General features: G+C 33.3%; 3 protein-coding genes across 3 annotated transcripts; 2 read left to right on the forward strand and 1 right to left on the reverse strand.

Moving 5' to 3' along the window:
* Positions 1-3,643: 3,643 nt before the first annotated feature.
* On the forward strand, positions 3,644-8,391 carry LOC128178685 (dnaJ homolog subfamily C member 17-like). The gene is made up of 10 exons (XM_052845960.1): positions 3,644-3,954; positions 4,207-4,276; positions 4,652-4,710; positions 5,483-5,570; positions 5,837-5,913; positions 6,021-6,167; positions 6,676-6,753; positions 6,975-7,055; positions 7,296-7,439; positions 7,670-8,391. The coding sequence occupies exons 1-10, from the start codon at positions 3,868-3,870 to the stop codon at positions 7,805-7,807; spliced, it is 969 nt and encodes a 322-aa protein (XP_052701920.1). The 5' UTR covers positions 3,644-3,867; the 3' UTR covers positions 7,808-8,391.
* LOC128178684 (uncharacterized) lies at positions 7,904-11,944 on the reverse strand. The gene is made up of 11 exons (XM_052845959.1): positions 11,683-11,944; positions 11,136-11,343; positions 10,933-11,039; positions 10,650-10,840; positions 10,264-10,441; positions 10,003-10,174; positions 9,622-9,722; positions 9,071-9,218; positions 8,872-8,954; positions 8,398-8,557; positions 7,904-8,039 (listed from the first exon to the last, which is right to left on the reverse strand). Exons 1-11 carry the CDS (start codon positions 11,887-11,889, stop codon positions 7,927-7,929), a joined length of 1,668 nt encoding a protein of 555 aa, XP_052701919.1. The 5' UTR covers positions 11,890-11,944; the 3' UTR covers positions 7,904-7,926.
* Positions 11,945-14,251: 2,307 nt separating this feature from the next.
* LOC128178401 (acetylcholine receptor subunit beta-like) lies at positions 14,252-24,453 on the forward strand. Its single transcript, XM_052845542.1, has 7 exons — positions 14,252-14,328; positions 16,584-16,676; positions 20,316-20,500; positions 21,012-21,056; positions 21,298-21,422; positions 21,588-22,123; positions 22,255-24,453. The coding sequence occupies exons 2-7, from the start codon at positions 16,646-16,648 to the stop codon at positions 22,638-22,640; spliced, it is 1,308 nt and encodes a 435-aa protein (XP_052701502.1). The 5' UTR covers positions 14,252-14,328; positions 16,584-16,645; the 3' UTR covers positions 22,641-24,453.
* The last annotated feature ends 2,660 nt before the right edge of the window (positions 24,454-27,113 follow it).

The raw sequence follows: 27,113 nt of genomic DNA on the forward strand, positions 1-27,113 counted from the left end.
TAAACACGAGAAAATGGTCATGAGAGTTTAATTGCTGAAGAAGCCACATGGTAACGTCAAGTTCTGTAATCACGGTCAGAAGAACGCTTGCCGGGAAATCGAAGCATCTCTCGTGGTACAATGCCAAGATGTCGTTTACTTAATTCTGTGGGATGTTGATTTTATGTTTTGTTTTAGTCTCAAGATGACGACTTCTTGTCCAAACAAATGTGTCTTCATTATTATGATAATTAACATGTTTTTGCCGAGCCCCATCTGATGAACTAAGGTACTCGTTCTGCCACGGATACACTTTACAAACCGGAATCAAAAGTAAACAGATCTCAAGATTGTATAGACATTTGAATCAGATACCACATTATACTTTGAGTGAAATTTAATGCTGAATTAACCCCTGAAAAGAAACTTCTTTAAAAATGTCCATGTTCCATTTCACACTCAATGGAGTTTGAACTAATGGTTAAGACATATCCAACACTTGAACAAACATTTAAAATATTTTTTGAATTATTCTTGCAAGAATTTTGTTATTTTAATCGTAAGATACTGCTATTAGAAACATTTATAACTAGTTTAACCTGTTTTAGTAATATTTAGACGTATATCAATTACAAAATCTAGAACATTCACTTGCAACAAGCATTTCAATTAAGATTTCGCGAGATAACAAGAAAACTTTTACATACAGTAAAAAAAAAATCAGTGTATGAAAAACTCCTAACAAAACTCTATATCATTCTGCCCACATTCCCAGAGATATATATTAAATTAGTAAATTATAGTATATTTTACGTCCCTGACAAAACTATATTTCTGATATGAACACAACAAGGTATGTTCTTGAACACTCTTTGAGATATATGCTGAATAATTATTCAGGCATGGGTTTCTCATAATTTCACTATTTAGAAAACCATCTCATTGTGATTTTATATAAAAACTGGGCATTCATTAGAAAGACGATCAATAAAGACAATAGGCGAACCCTGTTCTACATAGTTTTCGCTCGCTGCAAATTTCGCGGAATGAATTTGCACTTTTTTTTTTATGTGCGTATAGGCTTGCTGACAAACAAGGGATTTCTAGATTTTTTTTTTATTAATTTCGTATATAAAAAAATATCTTTTTTAAAAACACTTCAGTAGAGGTATATTGAAAATAGAACGGTTCAAAAACAAACAAATTACCAACATCATTTAATGTACTTTAATAGACACTATCTCGAAAAACAGCCCTTCTGAGTGCCTCAGAAAACAATATAATTCAAAATTACAGAAGATAACGATGGGAATCTTCATCAACAAATACTTTTTGATTGAACTTGAAATTCCATTATCTCAAGTAGCAAAGTCCTCGAGTTGTAATTATGTTTGATGGCAGACACACAAATTATTAATTGTGATGGCATAGCTCTGAGAGGAGATTGGCTTATGACCTCCTTTGAAAAGGAAATCTGTTGTAAAACGGGATTAACTCCTTTTATTACGTGATTAACGAAACAATAAATATTTACGTTTAAATCGAGTACAACATCATGTTAGACTTTGTAATCAGTTGCAAATAAAACAAACAAATGAAGTTTTATCGTGTGAACATAGAATTACTCAATCTGAAATAATCAGTGCACTGATGAAGTACATGTATACGTTGAGTCTGTTTACCAGACAGTTCCAATGCAAAAAAAAAAAAAAAAACCCAAAAAACTCAATAGTTTCGAATTTGATTCTTATGACGCTTTATCATTCAAATGATGCCAATAATAAAAGTAAAGAGGTAAATATTATTGACCCTGAAGAACAAATTATTTGTAAACTTATATTAAACGACCGTCGAATTCCATCCAGTCACTCAGCGCCCAGCAAAGTTCTCGTACCGGCTCCCTCCGACACAAGAGGGAGCTCTCCGTTTGTCAGCGCGCTCTTTGATAGCGCTGATAGGGCACGACCCCTATCTGTTCCCAAAACTCTGTTCACTTCTTATCGAAACGAGGGCTAAATATCTCGATGTTTGTCTTTTCCTTCAGTTTGGAAAAAGATGGGAGCCATCCAGCGAAGTCTGTCCAAGCAACGTGTGCACGATTTTGTTTTCCCTTTCGTCACTTAATTAATAGTTACTGAAAAAGCATCGTAAACATTTCCATTTGTTTACTGCACTATAAAGGTTTGCGTGTTCCAAGGGATTTTGCGATCGTTAATTTACACACTGATAGAGAAAAAGGTCAGAAGGTCAAGTTTCATTTATAAATTTGTTGAAAAAAGAACTTTTTTTTTGCTTTAAAATAGTACATAAATATATATAATTACAATGTATGTACATGTACGTGTATAAATACAGTGCTAGTTTTGTGTATCAAATTAACAAACCATACATATATACAGGAAACCTGGAAATCGAGAAATCTCCCAAATGCAACCAGTTCTCCTCAAAGTCTGATTATAATTTGTGACTTGTAGAGTTTCCGCCCGATAACAAGGCAATGTGGTGTAACGGTTGGGGTATAATGATCCCATTGTCCCAGTGCAGGGAGGAAATCATCGAATATGATACACTCACCTGTTACTTCTAACATCTCTCTGTTACATAGTTTTGAAAAAAGATTCAAACTCATCCTATTTGTTGTTCAAGTTGTTCTATCATTAATATCTATCAATTACGTGACTTGTGTGTTTGAGACAAGATGAAGGATCACTCTATTGACGGAACAAAATGATTACTGGTATCAAAGGAGGAGACTTCTTGCATCAATTTCAACTTCTTTGTCTTGCATAAAGACAGTTTTGAACTAAGAGCTGGGGCTTTGGTTCTATTTATCTCTGTTTTTGCACATTATTATTGAACGTCCTTGGAATTTCTTTTCCGCATTTCTGTCGAAAATTTTTTTTAATAGTTTTTAAAACTTTAGTTGTTTCCAGGAAGGTACTACTGGGATGCATTGTCTAAAAAAAATGCGATTTTCCTTTTGCTAAAAAATAGTTTCCAAAGGATTTGTGTAGACCAGTTAATCTTTTTTTTTACGGGAGTCGGCAGAATCTGTGCTAATGTGCGATATCTTGCAAATCATGGAAAATATTATCGTAATCGTCGGACTGTCCTCTCATTTTTCTTCGTTAATAATTAAAATCTACCAATTTAACACCATATTTCCGGACCGTCCGATAAGATTAAAGAGATTAGACTTTCTCAAACCTGCTAATGAAGAGAGCGCGCGTCTATTATCGCTCTGTAACGCACCGACATAGCCAGCTATGTAGCCAATGCCACATATATCAGACCGCATGTCAGATTCTTGACGATTGTGAGTGAAAGTTCAACAAGTGGTGATATACTAAATGTAGCTAGGCCTTTCATGAAAGCGAACTTCAAAATGACTACGAATATCTATGGTGATAAGTTGAGATAGGAATATAAGGTTAGACATTTATGTCTCTGATCTGTGCATGTAGCTTACATTGTACGTGTTTGTAGACTTTACGGTGCATTTGAATTAAAACGTTTTAAAATTAAACAATATTTTCATTATCTTCGTCGTTGTTATCGTCGTCCCAATTATCATAATCAACGTCGTCGTCTTTTAAAATCATGAAATTCAATTTAATCGAATAGTTTGAGTAAGACTTAATTCGAGATAAACTCTTTTGGAATGAAAGATACAATTGGTGGATAAAAACGAAAGTAGGGTTTTTGTGGAGGAAATTCAAAACGATTTACGAGCTTCTTACAGTTTCTGGTTTCTAATAGTAAACGTTTTGTGTTTTGTTTGACGAGTATCCTCATGAACGGTGTACCATGCATATCAGTTGAATGCTGTAAAAACTGAGAAGCTACATTTAAATCAATATTTACATAGCTATTCTGCAGTGACAAACAATGTCAGTACCTACAGGATCTGTTGATATTCTTAAATTAGATCTCTATAGAATTCTTGGTGTCCAAGAAGATGCTACAGAAAAAGAGGTGCGTATTCATAAGATGAGATTTATTAACGCAAGAAACTTCAATTTAACTATAATGTACGTTGTAGCTACGTGCCATGATACACTGTGTATTATTTTGTGTGGAATATTTTATTTTATACACTCAGCAAGTCTCACATACGCTTTGTAATTGTGTGTCTTTAGATTGTTGTATATGTATCTTACCACTCTTTTTCAAGTTAGTTGGATTTTTGCTAAAGCAACCAAATAATACATTTTTTTCTTTGCATAGATAGTGAAATCATATAGAAAACAGGCCTTAAAATGCCATCCAGACAAAAACCCAGATGATCCTAAAGCAGGTAATCATTAAATAATAAAGGACTTGACATGAGATGTTTTTGATATATAATTGAATTCTGTATTAGCTAGGTTTATACTTCATTTATGGAAACCACAGTTGGTCCTGCTTCTGAAAAGTGAGACCAACAGTGGGTTTCTGGCAATAGGTTTACTTTGATTGTGTCATAATTTCTGTGAATCGGGGTCAAAAAAATGTGCAAATGAATTTTTAGTAATTAGAAAATCTTTAGTCTAATTCTTTTTGAATTATAAAAATTGAAGAAATAAAACTTGTGTTGACATATTTTCTATAATTCAAGGATTTATCCAACACAAAATGTGAATACCAAATATATAATATATGCATATATACAGATATATTGTCAACTTTTCAGCTGAACTGTTCCACCAGTTGGCAAAAGCTCTAGAGATTCTGACAGATGCAGCTGCTAGGGTAAGAACTTTATAAAGGCCCATGCTCTTTGTTCCCAAACGGAAGATAGAATATTTTTTACATAGCTGTCAATACACATGTAATACATTTTATGGTGTGACCCTGTAGAAGGCAAAGCCAATAAATGCATCACATTTTCACTATCAATTTGAAATAGATTAAACAAAAACATACACAGTTGGATCCACCTATTTTTGTATTTCATTGTAGCAAAGATCCAAATGTTGATACAAAGTTGATGAATGCAGAAAAATAGCTTATTTTATTTATATTACAATATTTAAAAGTATATTTTAGCATGTAAACTTGCTCACTTTACATTACAAACAACTATGGCCAAACGTAAAGTTAGATTTAGAATTTAACATGAATGCCGATGGTGTCGCTGCAAGTGAAGGGATTCTGTTTGACTTCATAGGTATAGAGTGTAAAGTCTATTGTTTTTTATATATACATGTGTTGACAATAGGGAGAGCTTTGCTCTCTCAAGCTCTTGGAGCCAGTTAGAATGCTTCTCCTCAATAAAAAATAAATGCAGTTGATATTTTTTAAAAATGGTTCTTTATTGTAATTTTATTCTTGAATAATAGCATCAACAACTTTGGCTTTATTATTTTATGTTGTTTTCATGCAAATATTGAATTTGGTTTTTTATTTGGATACAAAACTCTCTAGTGGTCCTAGAAATTATTGATGACAATAGGTTGTTTGATACTTTCCCCAATAATATTTTGATGAAATGAATTAATTTAAATTTTTACATGTTATATAGGCAGCTTACGATAAAGCACAGAAAGCCAAAAAAGCAGCAGAGGCTCGCCACAAGGAATTAGACAGCAAGCGCAAAAAGTTCAAAGAAGGTAAATTCTACTATATTGCATTTTCTTTGGAGATTTTAAGAGATGCCATTAAGATTTTTTTACAATGATGTTTTAAGATATAAACCATTCTTAAAGTTTGTAGACATCACTGAGGAAATATATGTATGTATGGTTTGGTAAACTAATAAGATCTTTTAGATATGGGTTAGAGATCTAAACTTACAAAAAAGATTAGGTAGTATATTATCAGAAACTAACCTTAAAAAAGAAACCTTCTTATTCAATATAAATTTTCACTTTGATAGATCTTGAGAGCAGAGAGAAAGCAGCGGATATTCGAACTGAAGCTGATCTGTCGCTAAAGAAGAACTTTCAAGCTGAGGTGATGGCTCAAAGTCAACTTGAGAATTCTGGAATATTTATTCATCTAGCTGAAAAAGTTGATGTTCTAATTTTTTCTTATTATATTTTTGATATACGTATAAACAGATAGAACGATTACGAAAGGAAGGATCCAAACTGTTAGAGCAGGAGCAAGAAAGATTGAAAGAAGAGATAAAGGAAGGACAGACAAGGCTACAACAGCAAGAGGAAACAGAGAACAGCAGCAGTGTGTCTGAAACTCCGAAACTGAAAGTAAATATCACAGGGAAAATAAGAAACACATGAAAAAATGTGTTCTTTATATTGAACACATATGTATAAACACCAAGTACCTGACATCTGAACTCTATTAAGTTAAGATTCTTTCAAAAAGGGAGCTCCTTTTCTAATTCATCATTATGTTGAGAACACTAGTACAATGTACTAAATGCAGAAGACTTCTTGATGTAGTATGAGTGATCTGCCCATTGATGTCAGCTAGCATTGTCTTTCCCCATTTTAAGTAAGCTAAAAATAATTACTTTTGTGGGGAAAATTGCGTGAACCTCATGTTGTAGATGGAAGAGATAGACTCTTTATGTACATAAACACCTTCATGCATTACATTTCTCACAAAGACCCAAAATATTTTCTATATGGTACATGTATATAAGAGTCTTATTTAAGGGTCTTCATGTACAGTATTACCGGTACCTATAAATGAAATGTATAGTTTGCATAGATGGTATATGGTAACAATATCTTGTTCTTGATGCATCAGGTAAAATGGAAGTGTAAAAAGAATGATGACACCAATGGTGGATACAGTTCTGAAATTCTGACAGATCTCTTCAATAAGGTAACAGTAATTTCCTTTTTTTTGTCTTCATATTTTTATATCATATTATCTTTAAAAAGATACATCTACATTTGTATAATTTTTGCTGATGAATTACTGTAAAATCAGAGTTGTCACCCCCTGAAACATTTAATAATAGTACTACTAGTATTTAAAGATTTCCTGCAAAATATATATACTTGATATTGATTATTGTTGTCATTACATCGATCTGTCATCAGTATGGGAATATCCTCAATCTAATTATGTCCAAGAAGAAAGGGGGAAGTGCCATTCTGGAATTTTCCTCATGGACAGATGCAGTAAGTATACATAAGAATTCTAGATATGCATGTACATGTATACTCTGTATATCTTTGAATTTTCAACATAGTCATGGAATAATATCTGATCATCTTCCTTGAAATTGTAAATGTCCTTATGGAGTTGAAAGATATATGTATCATTGAGAATGCAGTGTGTCATCTTATATTTTGATCAACAAGTAATTTTAAACTAAAGAAGATTCCTGAGATTTGTTTGATACTCTACTTATTTCACAGAAAAATGCAAAAGAACTTGAAAAAGGACTGATTGATAACCCTTTGTCGTTGTCATGGATACAGCCTCCGCCAGAGAGACCACAAATGACCTCAAACATCCACTTCAACTCAGGGTCACAACACAGTGAAGACAGTTTTACAAAGGTCAGGGTTTTGCTTATCTGAGTTGTCTGCTTCATGAATACATAAACATATTTACTTTAAAGTCTCAAGGTGTGTGGACATCCTTGAACTGAATAAATATACAATGTATAACGGTATGTACCTGTTCTGTTGGCATACAAATATCATTCTTGTTTTCCTGTTAGAACTTTAAAACATAAAAAGATAAAAAAGAGACAAATTTAGTTGGATTGCTGTTTGTTTATTTACAGACAGAATGGCCATCACAAATGTCTAGTGCAACCTCCAGTGCCAGGGATTTTGAGAGTTTAGTGTTACATAAACTCAGACAGGCTGAAGAGAGGAAGAGGTTGATTGAACAGATGCAGAAGGAGGATGGAGAGGGATGATGATGGAAGAAGATAGTGATTAAATGTTGTGAAAATCTTCCATTTATTGGCAAGACTTTATCAGCGATGGTCATCATGATATGGAGAATTAAATTAAAGCTGTTGATCGTGTACATATTCTATGCTTGTTGAGATCGTATGAAGCGTCTGAGAATTTTTCCGCTAGGAGACTTTGGTATGTGGTCAGTGAACACCACCCCTCCTCTCAGTCTTCTGTATGGGGCCACTTGTTCTGTGGACAGAAACATTACTCTAATGGTTACACAAATGTAAATAGATCATGTGAACAAATGTTGATAGATAACCACAATTACATATTGAGTCAATATTATGGATATTTTAAAGCAACAAAATTTTAATTGGTATACGTGTATAGGCCCTCAATTTTGTGATGTGCTCTCTTTTTAAATTAACAATGAAATAACTTTATAGTTTTTATAATCAGCATTATTTATGGCTGACGTATCGACTAAGTTGATAAAAAGATAAAGATATATGTATATTGAAAATGATGAACTACAGAACTTTCATCCATATATGTCAAAATGCCCCATACCACCTAATAAATCCCTCCTTTACACAACTCTTACCATTTACAAAGTTGACTAGAGTTTCCTCTGACACTGGAGAGGATGGGATGACAAATGCCTTGGGGATTTCCCCATTGACCCCAACTGGTTCCCCAACCACAGCCGCCTCCCTGACGCCTGGGTGGGACATCAAGATGCTCTCCAAGTAGGCTGGGGCAATCTGAGCAAAATGTACAATACAGATAATAAATGTTTCTTGACTTTAATTAATGTCCTAATGATACCCAGGGTCAGACTCAGTATTTTACAGACATTCCACCCTTGTGCAAATGAACAATAACGCACATTTCATTACGTCCCTTAGAAGGGAGGGGAGACATGTTGCTTTTGATCTGTCTTTTCATCTGTTGGCAAATTTTTGAACATACTTTTTGAACTATGTAAGATAACCAAGAAACTTGATGATGGTCAAATAAAAGACGAAAGGTCAAGTTTTGACTGTGTTAAGGAAATGTTTATAATGTATACAAGTACCTGGTATCCTTTGTATTTGATGATGTCTTTAATTCTGTCAACAACAAAGTAACTTCCCTCCGTATTATAGTAGCCGACATCACCTACAAAGTAGTTACATGTATATTGATGCTGAGAGAGAGAGAGAGGAGAGAGAGAGAGAGAGAGAGAGAGAGAGAGTAGTATAATAGTAATAGTAGTATAGGCACTGCCTGCTTACCAGTTTTAAACCAACCATCCTTTGTGATAACATCTGCAGTAGATTCAGGTTGACCTATGTAACCTTTCATGACCTGAGGTCCTTTGACCCAGATTTCGCCTTCTTTCCCAGGTGTACTAATATCATTACTAGAGGTTGGCTCTACAAGCTTTTGTGAAAAAGTATGATAAATCAATAGCTTAAAAATGATCATAATGAATTAAAATGAAGAAATGATTTGAATCAACGAGGACTGAATGGAGTACAACCTTTTTAACAAGAGCTTGGACTGTGTAGTTGTGTCAAACAGCAAAGTGACTTAGGCCTGTCTATTTGAATTTTCATTGCATGCTGTCCACTCAGTCATGGCCTTTTGAAATCAACAAGATTTAATTTGTCTGGTTTTTTAAGCTAAAACTACGCAATGTATGCATATTTCACTCAAAACAGCGTCATTTTAACTTGTTTTGATGCAAGAAATAGATAGCTACGTCTTACCGAAAGTCCAAGGTCTTGTTAAAATGATTCTAATAGCTAGTTTATACTAGTATGCGGATAACCGTATCCAATACCTTGACCGTTGTAGCGGGGATGGGGTGTCCTATGGAGCCGTACTGCTTATTGTTTGGTGGATCGGTCATTACAACAGGACTTGTTTCTGACATTCCGTAACCTGTTAATTACCCGATGTCTAAGCATGTGGTTTTTGGGACAGTCAATTTAGATATTGCAAGCGATGAAAAAATCTGCCTAAATTTTTAGCCATTGAATTATGAAAATACTTGATTTAAGGTCAAGTAAAGGTGGAATAATGTGAAATTGTGAATGTCATTCATCAAGTTCAAGGTCAGATTGATCGAAAGGCTAAATGGGCTACCAAACACATCTTGTTACATTGCATTTCTGGCAGTAAGTGAAACATTGTACAAATTAATTCGAAGTAGTTTTAGTACCTTGCCTGATTCCATCCAGGTTTAGTCTTTGAACCATTTTCTCAGTGAGCTCTCTACCTAGGGTCGCGGCACCACTGTAGGGGTCACGAAGACTCAACAAGTCAAACTTATCCACCATCGGGTCATTAGCGAGGAAATTGACCACAGGTGGAGCAAGGAGGGAAAATGTACCCTGTAAATTGAATAAAAGTCCCTAAAAGATATTGCAAGATGTCTGATGTACATGTGGATACATTGTGGTATATATGTTAAGGTGCATACCCGGTACTTTTGAACAGCACGGAGAAATTGCTCTGGTACAAACTTGGGCAGTATAACAACAGTAGCACCCTGTGCCAGCGGATTCAGTAAACCGATCACCAGGCCAGCTATGTGTACCATGGGCAACATCGTGATAACTCGGTCATCTCCGGAATCGAGAGGGATAACTGTATGGTGTCTATTGTAGTAAAATATAGTATGAAGGAATTTGTGAAGTTATTTTTGGTTTGTAGAAAAAGCCTTTATGAAAAAAAATTAAAATTTATTTATTCATCAGTTGACTAGTAAGTCACTTTATAAGAAAAGTTTACAGTTATTAGGTTTTCTGTTGCCCTTTATAGCATCCATTAGGATGAAAATATACATGTACATGAAGTACTTGAAACCTGATTTGACTTAGTTGTGCCGTTAGATTGCTGTGAGTCAGTTCGACACCTTTAGGTAGCCCTGTTGTCCCACTGGAAAATGGCATCAATGCAACATCGTCATCTCTGACGCCATTATGGAGAAAATGGGACTTATCGTCATGAATGCCATTGGACAGAAGGGAAGGCATTTTGCCAATTTCGAATACACCCTAAAACAAAACCCTTTATTAGATTTCATTGAATTTTTTTCCCCTTTTCTGTACATGTTCTGTTTAAATTACAGATTCATACGAAATGATACCTCGCCGTGGTTCGACGTTTTCACCGCTTCGCGACACTTGTTAAGTGTATCCTCCGTTGCAAATACAAATTTTGCTCTTGAAACGTTTAGTTGATCTGTCAGCTCTCCTGTATGAAAACATGTTTCTATGATAACTTCCAGATCATTTTTTTCAATTTTGTAAAAGAAATTTAAACTTTGTAAGTAAATAAAAGTTTGCTTACGTGGTGTTAGCTGTCCATTTGCTATGGTAACCGCGGCGCCGATTCCAGTTGCCGCTAGAAATACGTGAGCAAATTGCGGTACGTTGGATCCGCAGATACACACAACATCTCCTTTATTTATCCGTAATTGTCGGAAGTATTCGGCATATTTAACAACTTCATATTCTAACTCACCATAGGTTAGAGACTTTCCTGATACACCATCAATCTGTGAAAAATTACGATACTCTTCGTATATTTTGAATCATGCAAAATCTGATATCGATGTGCAAAATAACACGGTTTTAAGGAAATTGGACACAACGAAACTCTCAGCTATTATAAGATTCTCTCTTTTCACTTTCAAACACATTATAATATTTTCATTTACTAATTTTCACTCGCAATGTTGGTAAAATCCCACGGAACTGAAAAAGTTATGTCTCCAACTATTAAGAAGTTTTAACGATCGAGTGCCATTGGAGACATCAATATCTTTTATTATGTCTTCAAGTAAATTATAGCTTGGAGTGCAAATTCGGTACATAAATAATCATAATGTACTCACTAGCGCTACTTTGTTAGAGAATTTTCCAAAGTCTTTCATGATTAGATCCGCCACATTTGTACAAGGAACTGTTATTGAAAACCGGGATGTGTGTCGCCATCTTCTGGAAGAGGCTGCTCGTTCAGTATTGAACACGCTTCCTTCGTAAAGACACCTTGTTATTCTTCTCAAAGACTTCATTTTATTGACATGGAATTCATAGAGCATAGAATTAAGAGATAAGAACAACAGTTTATCGCCACGGGTTTACTGAGTTACCATATTCTACGAGATCTATAAGATAACATGACATCCTCGTTCACTTTGTAACTATACCTGTATATATGCATTGTTACAACGCACTTTGAAAAATTACGCACTTTGAAATTTTTTTTCAAAGTGTGTTAATTTTGGGATTAAGTCAACGCACTTTGAAAAAAAATATTTTTTTTTCAAAGTGCGTTGACATCGTCGATATTAACGCACTTCATTGTTTAGTGAAAACAGTTGATAGTTTTATATACAAGAAAAGATTGTTTTAACCTTGTTCAGCTTAATGTGATATATTTGAAAAAGAACTCATTGCATTCTCAGCTAGCTTGATAAGCAGATTCTAGATGAGATTTTTTTTCCTTTTATCCTAAGCTATTAAGACAATGTCGACAATTTACACCAAAAAAATTCGGGAGGTTTGAATTATCCAATATCACATAAACTTCATTGCTTAGCAACTGCATTTTCTTTTTTGAGTGTGCAGCCAATTTACCTCTTATCTAGTATACTAATTTTGGGCTATGCCCGAACGAATATGATTTATATATCTGAATAATGGAGATCAATGTATTATATATTTCAACTGGCTTATTGCAAATATGCTGTGAAAAAAAGATACCTGAATTCTTCTTATTAAAAACAATATGATCTCTGAAAAGATCAATGCGACAAAATTAACCCACATCCTAATGCTTGTTTTTAAGTTTATAATAATTCAAAATTCGTTAATGTTAATATTCTTTTATTGAAGTGATTTATTTGATTAAAATACGAAAAGAGGGTTACTGTTGAAACACATAGATTCTATAACATACCAATGGAGAAATTATTGTTCTAATCTACCAGCTCGTTTTTTTAATAACACTTCATGTACTTATACAGAGCATATTTCTTTTTCCGATCTTAAATGTTTACCCAAAGTTACTGAATATCATATGTTTTGGAAGGAAAAATGAGGCGTAGGGGACCTTCTTTTTGTAATCAATTAAATGATGCCCTGGTATTTGACCTGTATCTTTGGTTAACCCCCACCCCACCCCCATCCCCGTTCTAAATACGTTATATTAGATTTACGAGTATTAACAAATCATCATACTTACAACAAATTAGAAATTCAGTTCCAGAATTTGTGATGTAAAAATATTTTTTCAAAGTGCGTTAAGAGTGTCGATACTAAAAAATGTTGATGTACATTCATAACGCACTTTGAAAATTTTTTTTCAAAGTGCGTTGATTTTGTCCAAAATTTAACGCACTTTGAATTTTTTTTTCAAAGTGCGTAATTTTTTCAAAGTGCGTTGCCACAATGCATACTATACTATATATAAATGTATAGAAGACAATGCATATTTGTCAATTTTTTTTTAATCTCTATTTGAAATCTTTTCGTGACGTTTAAACGTGAAATAAGTTTTCGCCTGAGACTCATTATGTTACAATTACATGTACTCGTAATTTACAAGCTAAAAGGAGAACAAATACTGAGATATCGTTTGGTGACATTGTGTGTCACAAACTGTATTGAATATCTAAATAATAATATCTGACTAATCATGCACTCCCAACTGTACATCATACAAATTCATTTCAAAGACAATGTGATTCCCAAATGTTACATAAGGTATTTAGAATTAATTTATAAAATTACCCTTTATTTATCCTTGTAGTATGTAAAAGATGCACATTAGAAAGAATAAATTATATTACACCATAAACAGTATTGCTTCAATCGCAACTTTTCGGGCCTTTCCGTCAGGCTCGAAAAAATTCAGAGCCTGACGGAAAAGCCCGAGAAGCTCCTATTGAGTATTGTACTGTTTTTTGTAAAATCAAAAGGAGTGAAGGAATTTAGATGGTTTGTTTTACAACTTTTACTACATAGCGAATGAATACACAGTAAGGTGCTTACAACCAATAGTATTTGAGATATGCTGAAATCTAGGTTCATTTTGACATTTTACTTTTCTTCAAAAGAAAACCGAATAGGTCCCCAAATGAAAGATTAAGCGATGTTATCACGTAAAAATCTTTTTTAATAGTAAAACAAAAGATCAAAGGAGCGAAAATGGCATCTCTCAACAAGTTAAACACACGGTTACTTATTATTTGTATAAATATAACTTTTTCCTTCTTATATACACTGGATAGTAAATACAAATTATTTGTTTAGGAATATGTGATAAATGCTGGGTATTTAAAGCGGAAATCGTTTTTCTAAATGTATAATTCATCGCAAATTAACCTTTGAATAAAATACCAAAGCAACAGTAAGATCTCACACATTGTAGCAGTTTCAAGAATATTTGAAGGTTTTCGAACGCCATACATAATCAGGGGAAAATATACAATATACCGTGTTCATCAAGACAGATTATGTTAGGACAGAACATAAAGGTAAAGTTATGCCATTTTTGAAACATAATGCTCTGACGATATGATTACTTCAGCAGTAAGAGATTCTTATAAAAGTCATTGAAAACTATTTTTATTCTGATATATTTTTAAAATTTGCAGAAACCGTCTACGCAGCCACAATGTTCAGCCCTTTAAGAATAGCATGCCTCTTTTTTCATATTAACCATTAACACAAACGAGAAATAAGCAGATATTATACTTTCAAATTGCTTGTTTGAGTTTATTCCGTTTTAAAATTAATTTTTGCTTACTTAACGATATGCATTCTGCTTTCCGTCGCGTTTAAAGACCATAGAAGGCGATTTTTAGACTAATTCGATAGAAATGTTACAGCCTTGCTATTTTTAATACATGTGCATTGCAAAATATTTACATTCCACATATATTTTGCATGTAAAGCTACTGCAGATATAGCACCATAACAGACAGGGTACTAAAAGGTTAAATCACGAGTTTTAATTGTGACGTCACAAACGTTGAACGCTGATAAATACAACGTCACAAGCGAAAATCAAAGATCACGCTTGTGGCTGTTACTGTGGCTCTTCCATTAATTTGAACTTACCCATAGGATAATACAGTAATTTTGAGGTATAATTCGCATTTGCGTACAAGACAAGAAGGTAAAAAACATGTAAATGTAAGCATTAAATCCTTATTTTTTGAAAGATATAGTCTCATAACTGCAACAGTGTGTGCAAACAAATTTTCATAACGCGCTAACGCGCGTTAATCAATTTGTATGCACACACCGCTGCAGTTATGAGACTATTTATTTTATTATTATTATTATTATTTTTTTTTTGCAGTTTTTCATGCGTCTCCAGCGTCGTACTGTAAAGTATGACTCCGTGATTTCGGAATTTAAAACAATTTTAATAAGGCCTTGGACTTTTAGTAGGACGTAACAATCTATTTCTTGCGTCAAAACAAGTTAAAAATGCCGCTGGTTTCGAGCGAAATATACACCGATTGCGTAGTCTTAGCTCAAAAGCCAGACAAATCTTGTTGATTTCAAAGAGCCATGGCTGAGGGGCTAGCGAAGAAGTCGACATGCCTACGTCACATTGCTGTTTAACACTACTACCCAAAGTCCAAGCATTTGTTCAAGTTTAGATCTATTCAATACATAAAAGTTACTGACACAGTTTTTTCATTAAAAAGACATGGTACATGCATGTGTAGATTTCTACGAATATCATTGCGGATTAAATCTGCACTTATTTGACATGAAATTTAACGCACGTGAGTCTGTAAACAAAATATGTTTTGTACCCACATGTGCATTAATAAAGTGCACTTAATACATGTATTTCATTTCAGAAGTATTTTAAAGTTTGAAATTTTACACTTTCATGTTCTCGTGTATATAGCTTTAGGTGAAAATTGAATTTCAATAATTTCAATGACACAGAAAGAAGTTCGCGCTGAGCTGTGCCTATTTGTATTGGTAACTGGGTGCTATTGCTTGTTTTTCTATATTCTGGATCTGACAATGAGTGAGCAAATACTGTAAGACCGTAATATGACTTGGGATCTCTCATAGACAGCCACCTCGTCGTATTTACAGTTTATATTACACACAATGAAGTCAATTTGAAACATGAATATTGACACCTCTTGAGTTCAAAGCAAAGACATGATTTTTATTTAAATGTGGAGAGAGGTCAAGATACCGTCAATAATGGAGTTCTTTTATCGAGGCTTTTTAAAATGATGAAGAAAAAACACTAGCAACGTAAGGAACAAACGTTTTGGAACATTTACATTGTAATTGAATTTGATTGCGTGTATTTTGGTCCTAATGGGAACTCAAATTAGAAATACATAGTTTATGGGCTTTAAGCCCAGGCCGTCCATCTTCATCGATGCATCTCGAATATCGCCCTCTAAAACTGGAATCAACTTATTGATTTTATTTAAAATTCAAATCTCTGTCACGCAGGTTAGATGAAGCAAATCTTAGTTGCCTTGAAAAAAAAACATTCCAATGAGAAAAAAAGCGAAAAGAATAATTATCGTTACAAATTGGAGGTGGCTTTGACAAAAATAGCCAAGGGAATGTAGCAGTGAAAAGAAGAACGTGTCGGTCAGAACAATAAATAAGTTTCAGATTATCATTGTGTGTAAGAAAGGAGGCAAAACAGCGGGGGTATTTAAAGAGACAATGATTTAATACACAGGTTCTGAATTATAGACCTCCACAAAAACTTTTACATTTAAACCTTTTGCAGTAAAAGCAAGAATGGATTATATATAGGGACGTTTGCGAAGAAAACAATTACGACATTTCATCATGATTGGGAGGATCATACAACTATACATTGGTAAGCACAGTTACGTGTATTATTTTATCATTATTGACTTAAGTTTTTTCCCTAAATTTCCATCATATTTTTCTTAAAATGGAGAATATGAATACGACTTTACCTAATTGTTTATTCAAAGTAAGAAAATCCCATAGTAATTTTTATTTAGAATCTCATCCCGTTATCTTTGGTATTTTCCTACATGTACATATTGCGGCAATATTTTCCAAAAATTTTATTAAAAAGTTTTATCAAAAATTGTCTTATAGTGATATTGTCTACAATCAATGAATGAAACTATATTGTAAATAGTCTTAATAATCTTAGATAATTCCTTACATGTAATCTTGCTTATATCAGCACAACTTTAAGCAGATTATTGATGAAAATTGTTCCGCGTAAGATTCAACTTAGTTTTCTCGATACATTTTTATATGTTGATAACCGTTTTCTAAGTACCATGAGAGTTGGCGCCGATCGAAGCGAGGCAAGATTAAATCAACTGATTAGAAATCTTTTTATCAACTTACATTATACTCGGTTTTACAACAGAAAATAGTCTGATTCTATCTGGGTTTTTCTTCCAGCAATTCCCTAATTGTGGTTATCGTTAGATTGTATTTAATGGAGGGCAGTTTTCTTCACCTCAACTCAATGATAATTTAATTATAAATGTAAAATTATTCCATCTATGAAATTTACCCGTATCTTACGCAAAGAACTGAACATCTGAAATGAACAGTATTGGAGACCGAGTTGAAATACTATTTATTCATGTATATATAATAAGATTTAATGAACAACAGTCTCTTTATGTGCAATGGGTTTAGTACTGTCATTCCAGGATCGATTTCTGTGTTATTTTCTATAAGTTACATGTAATATATATATATCTGAATATTGTGTGTACATATATGCATATATTAAATCACATGCATACTAAAAATTAGTATCAATTTAAGGTATTTGAGATCCATGCCTATTTATTTGTTTGCTATTTATTTCTAATTAAACTCTTAATCATTTAATTAAGGGTGAGCCTATTTAAGTAGGCGTCAGTGGATTTTTTTCTTTCAATCAGTGTTGTGCCGATAATTGGTCAATTATCAATCACTATTAATAATGACGTAATAATCAAGGATACAATGGCCTGACCACATAACTGTTAAACTTTGAAATGCTGTATACAAACCAATTCATTTGGTATCAACGGATTTTTGTTCGAGGTGTGATGAAACATGAACTAACAGACATCTTTTTGAAATCAGCTTTTAAAATCTTAGTAACCGAGTTTGTTATGAATTCTTACATACAATTACTGTGTTTTAACAAGAAAGCACTGTTTTACGGTTATAAATTCTTTCTTGCAAATGATTTTGAAATCCATTTTCCAGTAGCAAATTATTTTGAATTTAAAAAGTATATGCGTTTGAGAAGCTTTATAACAATAGGGGAAAATTACTTCTTCTGTTATTGACAGTTAGAGAGAGTCTTTCAAAAACAATTATTGAATTTATCGAGTAGTATGACGCCACTCTTTGTAAGTAAAAAAAAATATATAGGCAGATTATTGGTATTTTGTTTTAATTAGCATGGGTTGTTATTCTAACAACGCTGTCTAGGGAATTATCTACTTGTATTCGGGGTTTTTTTTTAAATTCACTGTCCAAAATTTTCATTCGAAGAGTTATTTCACAATTTTATCATTATTTTGTATTATTATTTTAAAACATTTTAACAAGTCCAATGCAACACTGAAGCTTGTTTGCTTCCATAAAGCAATAAAGACAGTTAAGCATAGTAAGTTGTTACAACATTGTCACCAATGAAAATGATGAAAAATATAGAAAGATTATTAACTAAATCACAGTGGCTGGAGACGGACAGGCAGCTGACTAGAAAAACAAGATATATTTTAAAAAATAGGGATCTTATATAAATTCATTGACCAATGAAATGTGATTGTAAACGTAAATCTTTGAATTTCCTTTAAAATAAATGCGTAGCAAAAGACTTTTTGTATATTTGTTACATTAAAAGTTTAAAATTTATCAATTTAAACTTAACTATAACAGTTTATAGTTAAGTTTAAATTGATAAATTTTAGTCTTTTAATGTAACATATAACTCGAAGCGAACAAAATAAATTAAACACAGAGGCATTGTTCATCAGCCAATAAAAAAAATTAAAAATAATACACAAAAACACATCATTGTAATGCATTCTAAACAGAAACTACATTTCTATATATTGAATTATGAACTTTGAATGCAATAGTCGCATAAAAATATCTGTAAAATACACTATCTATAAATGAATTTCAATTAATCAAGAATGACTTTCAATGTTTTTAAATTTTAAGCTTTTATCGTAAGACAAGACAGTCTACTTTACGATCGCATCTTCGTAAAATCTTCAAGGAATTAATAATTTTTGGTCCGCTTTACCTGACATTTCACAGGCTACCGAATGGAACGGAAAAATATGTACTTGTTCCCTAAGGTCTTGTGAATAGAAGTTGTTTCTTCTTTTGATTCAAATCTACATGAACAACCTTTATTGTCTAAATATTGACCAACTTATCTCTCAATAAATGTCTGTGATGCAGTAACTACATAAACATCAATTCCTGACATAACAAGAGTCGAAATCTTTAACTTCAACAGGCCTGTAGAGTTATGACTAGCCATTTAAAAGGCTTGGGAAAATCCTCTAACTTTTTTATAACGAATAAAGCTGTATTCCAAACAAAACTCGGTCTAGTCACCGTATAGAAGATTTTAAACTTTTTCCTTTCACGTCAGCTGTTCGCTGAACTTTAATGTAAAGATTTAAAAACAATATAATACAACCTCAAAGATGCTCCAAGGTTGCAGAATTATTTCATACGATTCCCATGAACTTTTACGCAAATACAGTTGTATTTGTTACAAAAATATGAATGGAATGAAGTAGGAAAAACAGTCAGAGAAAACGGCGACATGTATTTGATTTTTTTCTCTGACTCTCACTGCTCTTGTGAATTAAGTATTCATAATACGGGGAATTTAAAAACCAATTTATTATTATATTCTTCCAACAATCTAGCGATTTTTAAAATAAACTTTTTGAAGTCGTTGAACATATTTTTAACCCTTTAACATTCGGGACTTTAAAAAAGTCAAGATTCTGCGTATAATATTTTGATCATTTATACAGTTTGTTCTGAAGTTAGTCGAGATGATATTATATAAGGAATAATGAATCATTCTTTGAGTATTATGAGGTGATAATTTCGGTCGGGGCGTGATCAAATCCAATAAACCCGAAGGGCTTTATGATAGATTTGATCACACCCCGACCGAAATTATCATCTCATAATATTCAAAGAATGATTCCTTATTACTTATATTTATATAATTTTAAGCCATCGTACCATTATATATTTAAATGATATAGATAAGCAAACCCCGCTGGCGCCTCGATTTTGCGTCATTTGTATTATGGGTTATAGAGTACAAAATCGATACGTAGTGTTATCACAGGCGAAGACACTGGAAAATGTAAATATATGTATTTAAACTATGAACCTAAATTTTCATGAAAAACAATAGGAAAAGGTTTTTTACTTTCATAGGAAAAATAATTGTAATTAAGGTTATTCTACACCTTTGCAGTATTCTGCCTCGTCCTCTCCGTCTACTCCCAGGGCCCCGGAGGGTCCCCACCCACATACTCCCGCTCCCTGGAGACGGCCCTCAGGACCGAGCTATTTACCACCAACACCTACTCCGTCCTCCAGAGACCGGAAGACAGGACCAGGGTCAAGGTCTCCATGACCTTGCTCACTGTCAATGACATGGTGAGTTAACGCTGGACAGTAAAAGGAGATCTTGTAATATATATATATATATATATATATATATATATATATATATATATATATATATATATATATATATATATATATATATATATATATATATATATATAGTATCACTGTGCTTTGGAATTATTCGGAATTATTTAAAAGGAAAATGGTTTATTCCACCTGAAGATTATATTGAGCCTTGGAATTATCGGACCAACTCAAAAGTAACATGGTCTATTCTACTTGAAGATTATATTGATTCTATTGGGTGCAACGTATAAACATTATGTATATTTAGAATGAACGATCGACTTCCAATCTATCAACATAGCTCCTTGCTAATTTTGTCACATAGTAGTCTCTATAATTAATCTAAAAGTAAGATATTCGAATATCAAGAATTAAAACCACTGTAAAATGTACCTGCATATAAAATGTGGGGAAATATATAATCAACTGCATTGAAGATTTTAACATTGTATGTTCTATCTTTGTTTGACAGGATATCAAGACCCAAATAATGTCGGTGTCCGGGTATTTCTCACTGGTAAGAACATTGTGTTTATATTCCTTAGAATGACACTCTCCGTCATTTAAGTGGCTTGTCGTGACATACACAATACGTTTTTACAATCGAAACGATATAATTATTTCATCATAACATTGCAAGACCATTAAAGTGCAAAATAGGGAGAATCAATTTGAGTGCGGCCATGAAAATTACGCATTTACATGTATGATTTTAGTGCATTCATATACATATATGTCTCATCATTTTCATTTTTCAGAGCTGGTTGGACGACCGCTTGTCTTGGACGAACACATCAGCTACCTCCCAGGATTACACTAATGTCCGATTTCTGTTCAGCACTGAGACTTACGTATGGAAACCAGCGCTCATCGTGGAAAATTCGTAAGCTGTTGCCATAATCTAAAGAATAATTGTGAACTCGGAAACAATTAAGCATGGCCCGGAAAAGTGGAATTATTCAGTCATATTTATTTTTATGAGATCCCTTCGCTTGACTTTTCCCTCTGTATTAAATATTGTAACATAAATCAAACTTTCATTTTACAGGGTTGACTCAATATCTGTCATCACTGACAAAAATATACCGATGAGAATCAATCCTATTGGGAATATCGAATGGAATCCTACAGGAATATACCTGGTTTCCTGTAGCTCGGACATTACTTACTATCCACTTGACCAACAAACGTGCACAATTAAGCTCACCACCTGGGGATACACAAACAACGAAATATACCTTGTCTATGATACAAAGCCCATCGAGTTGGGCTTCTACAGTGAGAATGGAGAGTGGGTGTTGGTGTCAGCGAGCGGAGAACAGGTACAAGATAAATCCCGCGGTGGTCAGTCGTTTTCGAGCCTCAGTTTCAGCATCACTCTCCGGAGACGCCCACTGTTTCACGCCCTCAACACAATCCTGCCAGTGGTTCTGATGGCGTTTCTGATTCCAATGGTATACAGACTTCCGGTGGACTCCGGAGAAAAGATCGGATACTCTCTGACCGTATTACTGGCCTACGCTGTGTACCTGACTCTGATTTCAGACAACATTCCCAGTACTTCAGTGTCTGTCTGCTACCTAAGTAAGAGTTTTTCAAATAAATGTAATTCTTTCTAAGGCTATCCGAATTCTATTTCTTTAATATAATCTTTCCTTTCACTCAGTTATTTTGCAAAAAAGGTTATCATCATATTTATGTTGTATTTTTTATAGCGGTGTACCTTGTTATCGTTCTTGGACTTGGAGTTCTCTCGGTTGTCTTCGTAATATTGGTAATTTCCACGTTCCACTTGGGAGATAAACCCGTTTCTTCGTGTTTGGGAGCCATCGGTCGTCTCATTGCCAAAATTATATGTAACGACAAATGCAGTTGCTGTCATAAAAAACAAAATCCAGATACAGTGACGCCAATCACAGAATCAAAGAAACTTCCGGCGGAAATGCAGCTCGAAGATGACGAAATCACAGAAACGCCAATGACGTACCAAGCTTTCTCTGTTCTTCTCGACCGTTTTCTTTTTTACGCTTACCTTACGATTGTCACAGTAACGACGTTTTTATTTTCCCTCCTTGGATTTGTCCATTTTGCCTCTCTCTGAATGAAGCTACATGTACATGTATATGTGCCGTTTTTAACGCTGTTTTTGCGAGCGCTCGCCAGAATTTGTGTTGCAGGTATAGGAAATTTTGGCGAGCGCTCACAGGCACTCGTTTTGTTTTTTTAGACAAAATATAGATAAAGAAAGAGACACTAATGTCTAAAGTCGAGGGGCTCCCGAAAGTGGTGATACTGACGCTCTCTTTTATATGTTCTCAGATCAGGTATGAATAAAAAAATGGTGGTCTATAGGTTCATAGATAATAGTTATTCTTTTCGTAATGAAAGTTGTGAAGGAATATTTTTTTGTCAACGCAAAAAGAGTAACTTCACTATATACTTTTGTAAAAAAAGAAAAGAAAAAAAAGCTTTCATTCTTCTTCCCCCTATGTTGTTCCTCTCGGTAACTTTTTCCGCGGTTATGCGCAGAAATACACTTATCGTTTATAAATATGCACAGGAAACTTTTACTTTCTTCTTAAATAGAATAACCATAAAATCTAATTAATAAAAAGTAATGACCTTGCCCATTTTTTTCAGTGTTTCCTTTTATACAATTCATCACACAGATAAAGTCTGGGTCGGGTTTTCAACATAGCAAAAACAGCGTTATTATAAACGGCATGGATAACTTTAATGTTTAATATGGATAACCTTTAATAATTTGGGTCCATTTTTTTTTGGGTGGGGGGGACGCCAAAGATAATTTTTTTTTTATAAAGCTGTTACTTGGCAGCTTTTTTAGAAGAGAAAATTGAAGAATTCGTACCAAACGAAAAATTATATATATAAAATGCTAATGTTCAGTACACATATAATGCAACCGTGAATGTTCTCTAGTTTTCTTTCGAAACAAATCTGATAAAAAGGATTCAGCCGTTTTAAATAAAGTTTTGAAAAAATAGTTTTTTTTAGGATCGAGTATCTTATCAAGAACGAATGCTTGCAAATGTTCAATTAATTGATAAAAATACGCGCTTCCACATGAGACATGAGTAGAGCTGAAGACAGAAAAAACCCAGCAGAGGCGTGGTTATAGATAAGTAACCAGGTACATTTGTAATTGCTTTGAAATAATTTGGTTTCAGAAAACATATGTGTAAGTGAATAAGATTGTTTTCAAATAGATATTGTCAATTACTAATCCATATATTAAAATATACTTGCAGTTTAATTACCGTCTGAACAATATTACATAAAACAAAGCAATTGTTCTTCCAATATGTTGTTTCACATGAATAATGGTAAAGAATTCCAAAAGCAGAATTGTTCTTTAGAAAGTAAAAATTGGTGAAGCAAGCTTTTAATATGGATAAATTGCCATAAAACCAAACCGAGTTCTTTTTTGTTTGTTATTTCACTTGAATATTATGAAGGTGGGTTTACAAGCTTTAAACTTTAAAAGCAAAGAAAATCACCATACGTGCCTATACAAACCATGCTCCTTGATCTATATCTGGATATTGTGCCAAAACTATCACATGTTGATAATGTAGAAATGTTCAACTGCTTTACAAAAAACTAATGGATTTATACGTGCTCTTTACCAAGGTAGTTACTCTCATTCTTATTGTAGAGGATAATACCATTAACATTGTTTTCACGGTTTTTCAAAATTAAAAATTAGTAAACCACATTTTGGTATTGAATTTTGGAGCCTATTGTTTATTATTATTATGATTATTTCCAATGGTGTTTGTATTAGTAAGGTAATGGTACAAGTGTTTCGTTTTGTTATTCATTGAATTGTTATTTTTTTTTTATAACCAATGATGGATGCATTGTAATGATAACTAATAAATCCAAAAAGCAGATATCAGACTCATATTACCATTACAATAAATTTCTTACTTTACCTACTATATATGATAAATTCAATAATTTATAACAAAAATGTAAATATAAACAATAAAATGCTATCTTCGATGATTCATATGGACTATAAAGGTAGCGATCATTGCAGATTTTTTTCTGCAATGTTGTTATCTTACCTGCACGAATAACAAAAGAAAAGAATTTTATTGTTTAACATACTTTATTGTTTGTATGTTATAATATACAAAAGAATCAGAAACTAGTTCTTTTTAGAAGCCATATTTGTTCAAACTTCGTGGTTATTTTATTGAAATATGGCTCCTTATTAGAACTTGTTTCTGATTCTTTTGTATATCATAATACTGTACATATATATTCTAGTGCTCAAACCTAATTATGTCAGTCGGAAAATTCTTTTTGTTAAAAATATTACTTAATTAAATCATTTATATAGGTCGCAAAATATGATACAGCAAGAAGTACTTAAGGATCACTTAAGGGCCGGTATCGGTTTCTGTCTTTAGAAAAAGCATATCAATTTCCGTTCAACTTCTTGATTTAAAGCCATACACAGTGAACTCTTTGGTACTAGTTTTCATAATAAATTATAGTGATTAAAGAATAAGTTCCACAGTCGTTGCCCGAGCAGTTGTGGACGCTGCTTTTTTTACTTCATTATCTTTCAATTTTATTTTTAGTTTACTTTCCATAATACAATACATGTACTTTATATGCGTTTATTTACAACCAGGGTCATATAAGCAACTATCGAAAGTCTCGCGTGGGGAGATTTTAAATGCGTTTAATGCATCAATTTTCTTTCATTCTATTGAAAAAATTAACACAATATTCTTAAAAATTAAGGAATATGTTATTCCCGTGTGTTCCCGTGTAAGATCATAATTACGACGATTAATGGAATTATTCATTATTACTGATATGGGATAGTGAAATTCCACCGAGGGGACAAGATGCACGAAGCTCTGCCGAGTCCTAGACCGTGAATCTTAGCCCGAGATAGTATTTCACTATTCCACACGAGTAATGAATGATTATTTTTCTCGCATTATTTTACATAAAAAAGCTATGTCTGACAACTTTCTCTTTGGACGTTCAAAAGTTTACTTTCAGTTTAATGGTTTATCCCTCCGCGGTCTACAAATAGTGCAAGTTAAGAAAAGAGCATACAACAATTTTTTCAATAAAATATGATAAATTGTGGTCAACTAAGCAAAGGAGGGACTTATAGATTACACATTCCTTCATTTATCATTTTTACAGACAGAAAAATCTCACACTGCTGCCTCACACTGAACAAACCAATCTCACACCGGTGATAATGCGATAATAAATTCTCACATATGCCGTGTCCATAATGACGTTAAAATTTTGTATCTGTTTTCGTTAGATCTTAAGTTTTGAAAATGATAATTCAAAATTTATGAAACAGATCCATATCAACAAGAACACATTCATTAAATTTTGCTTTAAGGGGACGGAAAACTTTAACTGACCCACCCCCTTTTTTCTAATCTATATATCTTCCTCCTGCATTTTTGGAATAGAATATCACTAATGCACACGTTCTTTGCAAAGACGTGGCACCTGTCTCGAGTAACACAGAGTGAATGATTCCATAGATTCTTGTCCTCAAACAAGACGTGCTTACACTAGGGCATAGTTACTGTTGATTGCTTTAAATTCAGTACATACTTTTTCGTAAATGTCTTCAATTTGAAGAGCAAACGTGCATTAAAGGATGAAAAATACAAAATCCACAGTCCAATAAAAATAAAATAAGATGGTAGTTATATATACAAACCGATAATTTAAAAAAAAGAAAAGATAAATCATGCCAACAGGTGAAACCGAACAACGATACAAAAAAAACCCCTGAGATATGCTGGAAGTGACCGCGATGAAACCGGCCGAGCTATTCAAATCTTACAGGTATAATACGTATAATTATACATGTATAAACCACTATTAATATCAATATTTTATTTTTTTTTAGGAACAGGCCTACCCTGATGGATTTCAAGGTCAAAATTCATACAGAAATAGACCATTTTACTGCAGAAATGATGTTTTAGCCAACTTTGAAGATTAATTCAAGAATTACAAGCGCAATATGCTAGGTTCTTAATGAAAATTCGAAACGCGTCGATTGAAAATGGTTTAATCGGGATGTTAATTTCAACTGTTACCCCCCCCCCCCCTCCCTCCCTCCCGAACAGGCACTATAGTCTCAAACAGGGCACTATATATATAATGTCCAGGGAGAAACAATTATTGTTATAATTCGTAAAACATATTGCTACACTGGTAGGCATTGTACGTATCTACAAATATTCTATCCATTAATTTAATGAGAGGAATGTCATGTTTTCATTGTATCCTTAAATTCAAAAGCCTCCAGTATAGCTTGTTATTGTTTTTCTAGGTTTTGTTAATATGTAAAGCAGCCCGATCCATGGTTAATTACGCAAACAATGGCGGTATTGTTTTAAAATCATTGTTACCATTTTCTCATCGATGCAATCGAGAATAAGTGACGGAAACTAATACAGAGTCCACGTTCTCAAGTCACCAACAATGTTTGCTCTCAGTAATAATTTAAACTCGCCTTATAAGGACGTGCTACGATTTAAGCTAACAT

The sequence above is a fragment of the Crassostrea angulata genome, chromosome 3, assembly GCF_025612915.1.
Source record: "Crassostrea angulata isolate pt1a10 chromosome 3, ASM2561291v2, whole genome shotgun sequence".
In the NCBI taxonomy this organism is placed as follows: domain Eukaryota; kingdom Metazoa; phylum Mollusca; class Bivalvia; order Ostreida; family Ostreidae; genus Magallana; species Magallana angulata.

Coding starts and splice junctions, on each gene's coding strand:
- LOC128178684 (XM_052845959.1), bottom strand. CDS start 11,889: ATGCTCTATGAATTCCATGTCAATAAAATGAAGTCTTTGAGAAGAATA. Junction 10,442..10,649: donor GCACAACTAAGTCAAATCAG/GTTTCAAGTACT, acceptor TTACTACAATAG/ACACCATACAGTTATCCCTC. Junction 8,955..9,070: donor GGATGGTTGGTTTAAAACTG/GTAAGCAGGCAG, acceptor ACTACTTTGTAG/GTGATGTCGGCTACTATAAT.
- LOC128178685 (XM_052845960.1), top strand. CDS start 3,868: ATGTCAGTACCTACAGGATCTGTTGATATTCTTAAATTAGATCTCTAT. Junction 6,168..6,675: donor CTGAAACTCCGAAACTGAAA/GTAAATATCACA, acceptor TTGATGCATCAG/GTAAAATGGAAGTGTAAAAA. Junction 6,754..6,974: donor TGACAGATCTCTTCAATAAG/GTAACAGTAATT, acceptor ATCTGTCATCAG/TATGGGAATATCCTCAATCT.
- LOC128178401 (XM_052845542.1), top strand. CDS start 16,646: ATGATTGGGAGGATCATACAACTATACATTG. Junction 16,677..20,315: donor GATCATACAACTATACATTG/GTAAGCACAGTT, acceptor ACACCTTTGCAG/TATTCTGCCTCGTCCTCTCC. Junction 20,501..21,011: donor TGCTCACTGTCAATGACATG/GTGAGTTAACGC, acceptor TTTGTTTGACAG/GATATCAAGACCCAAATAAT.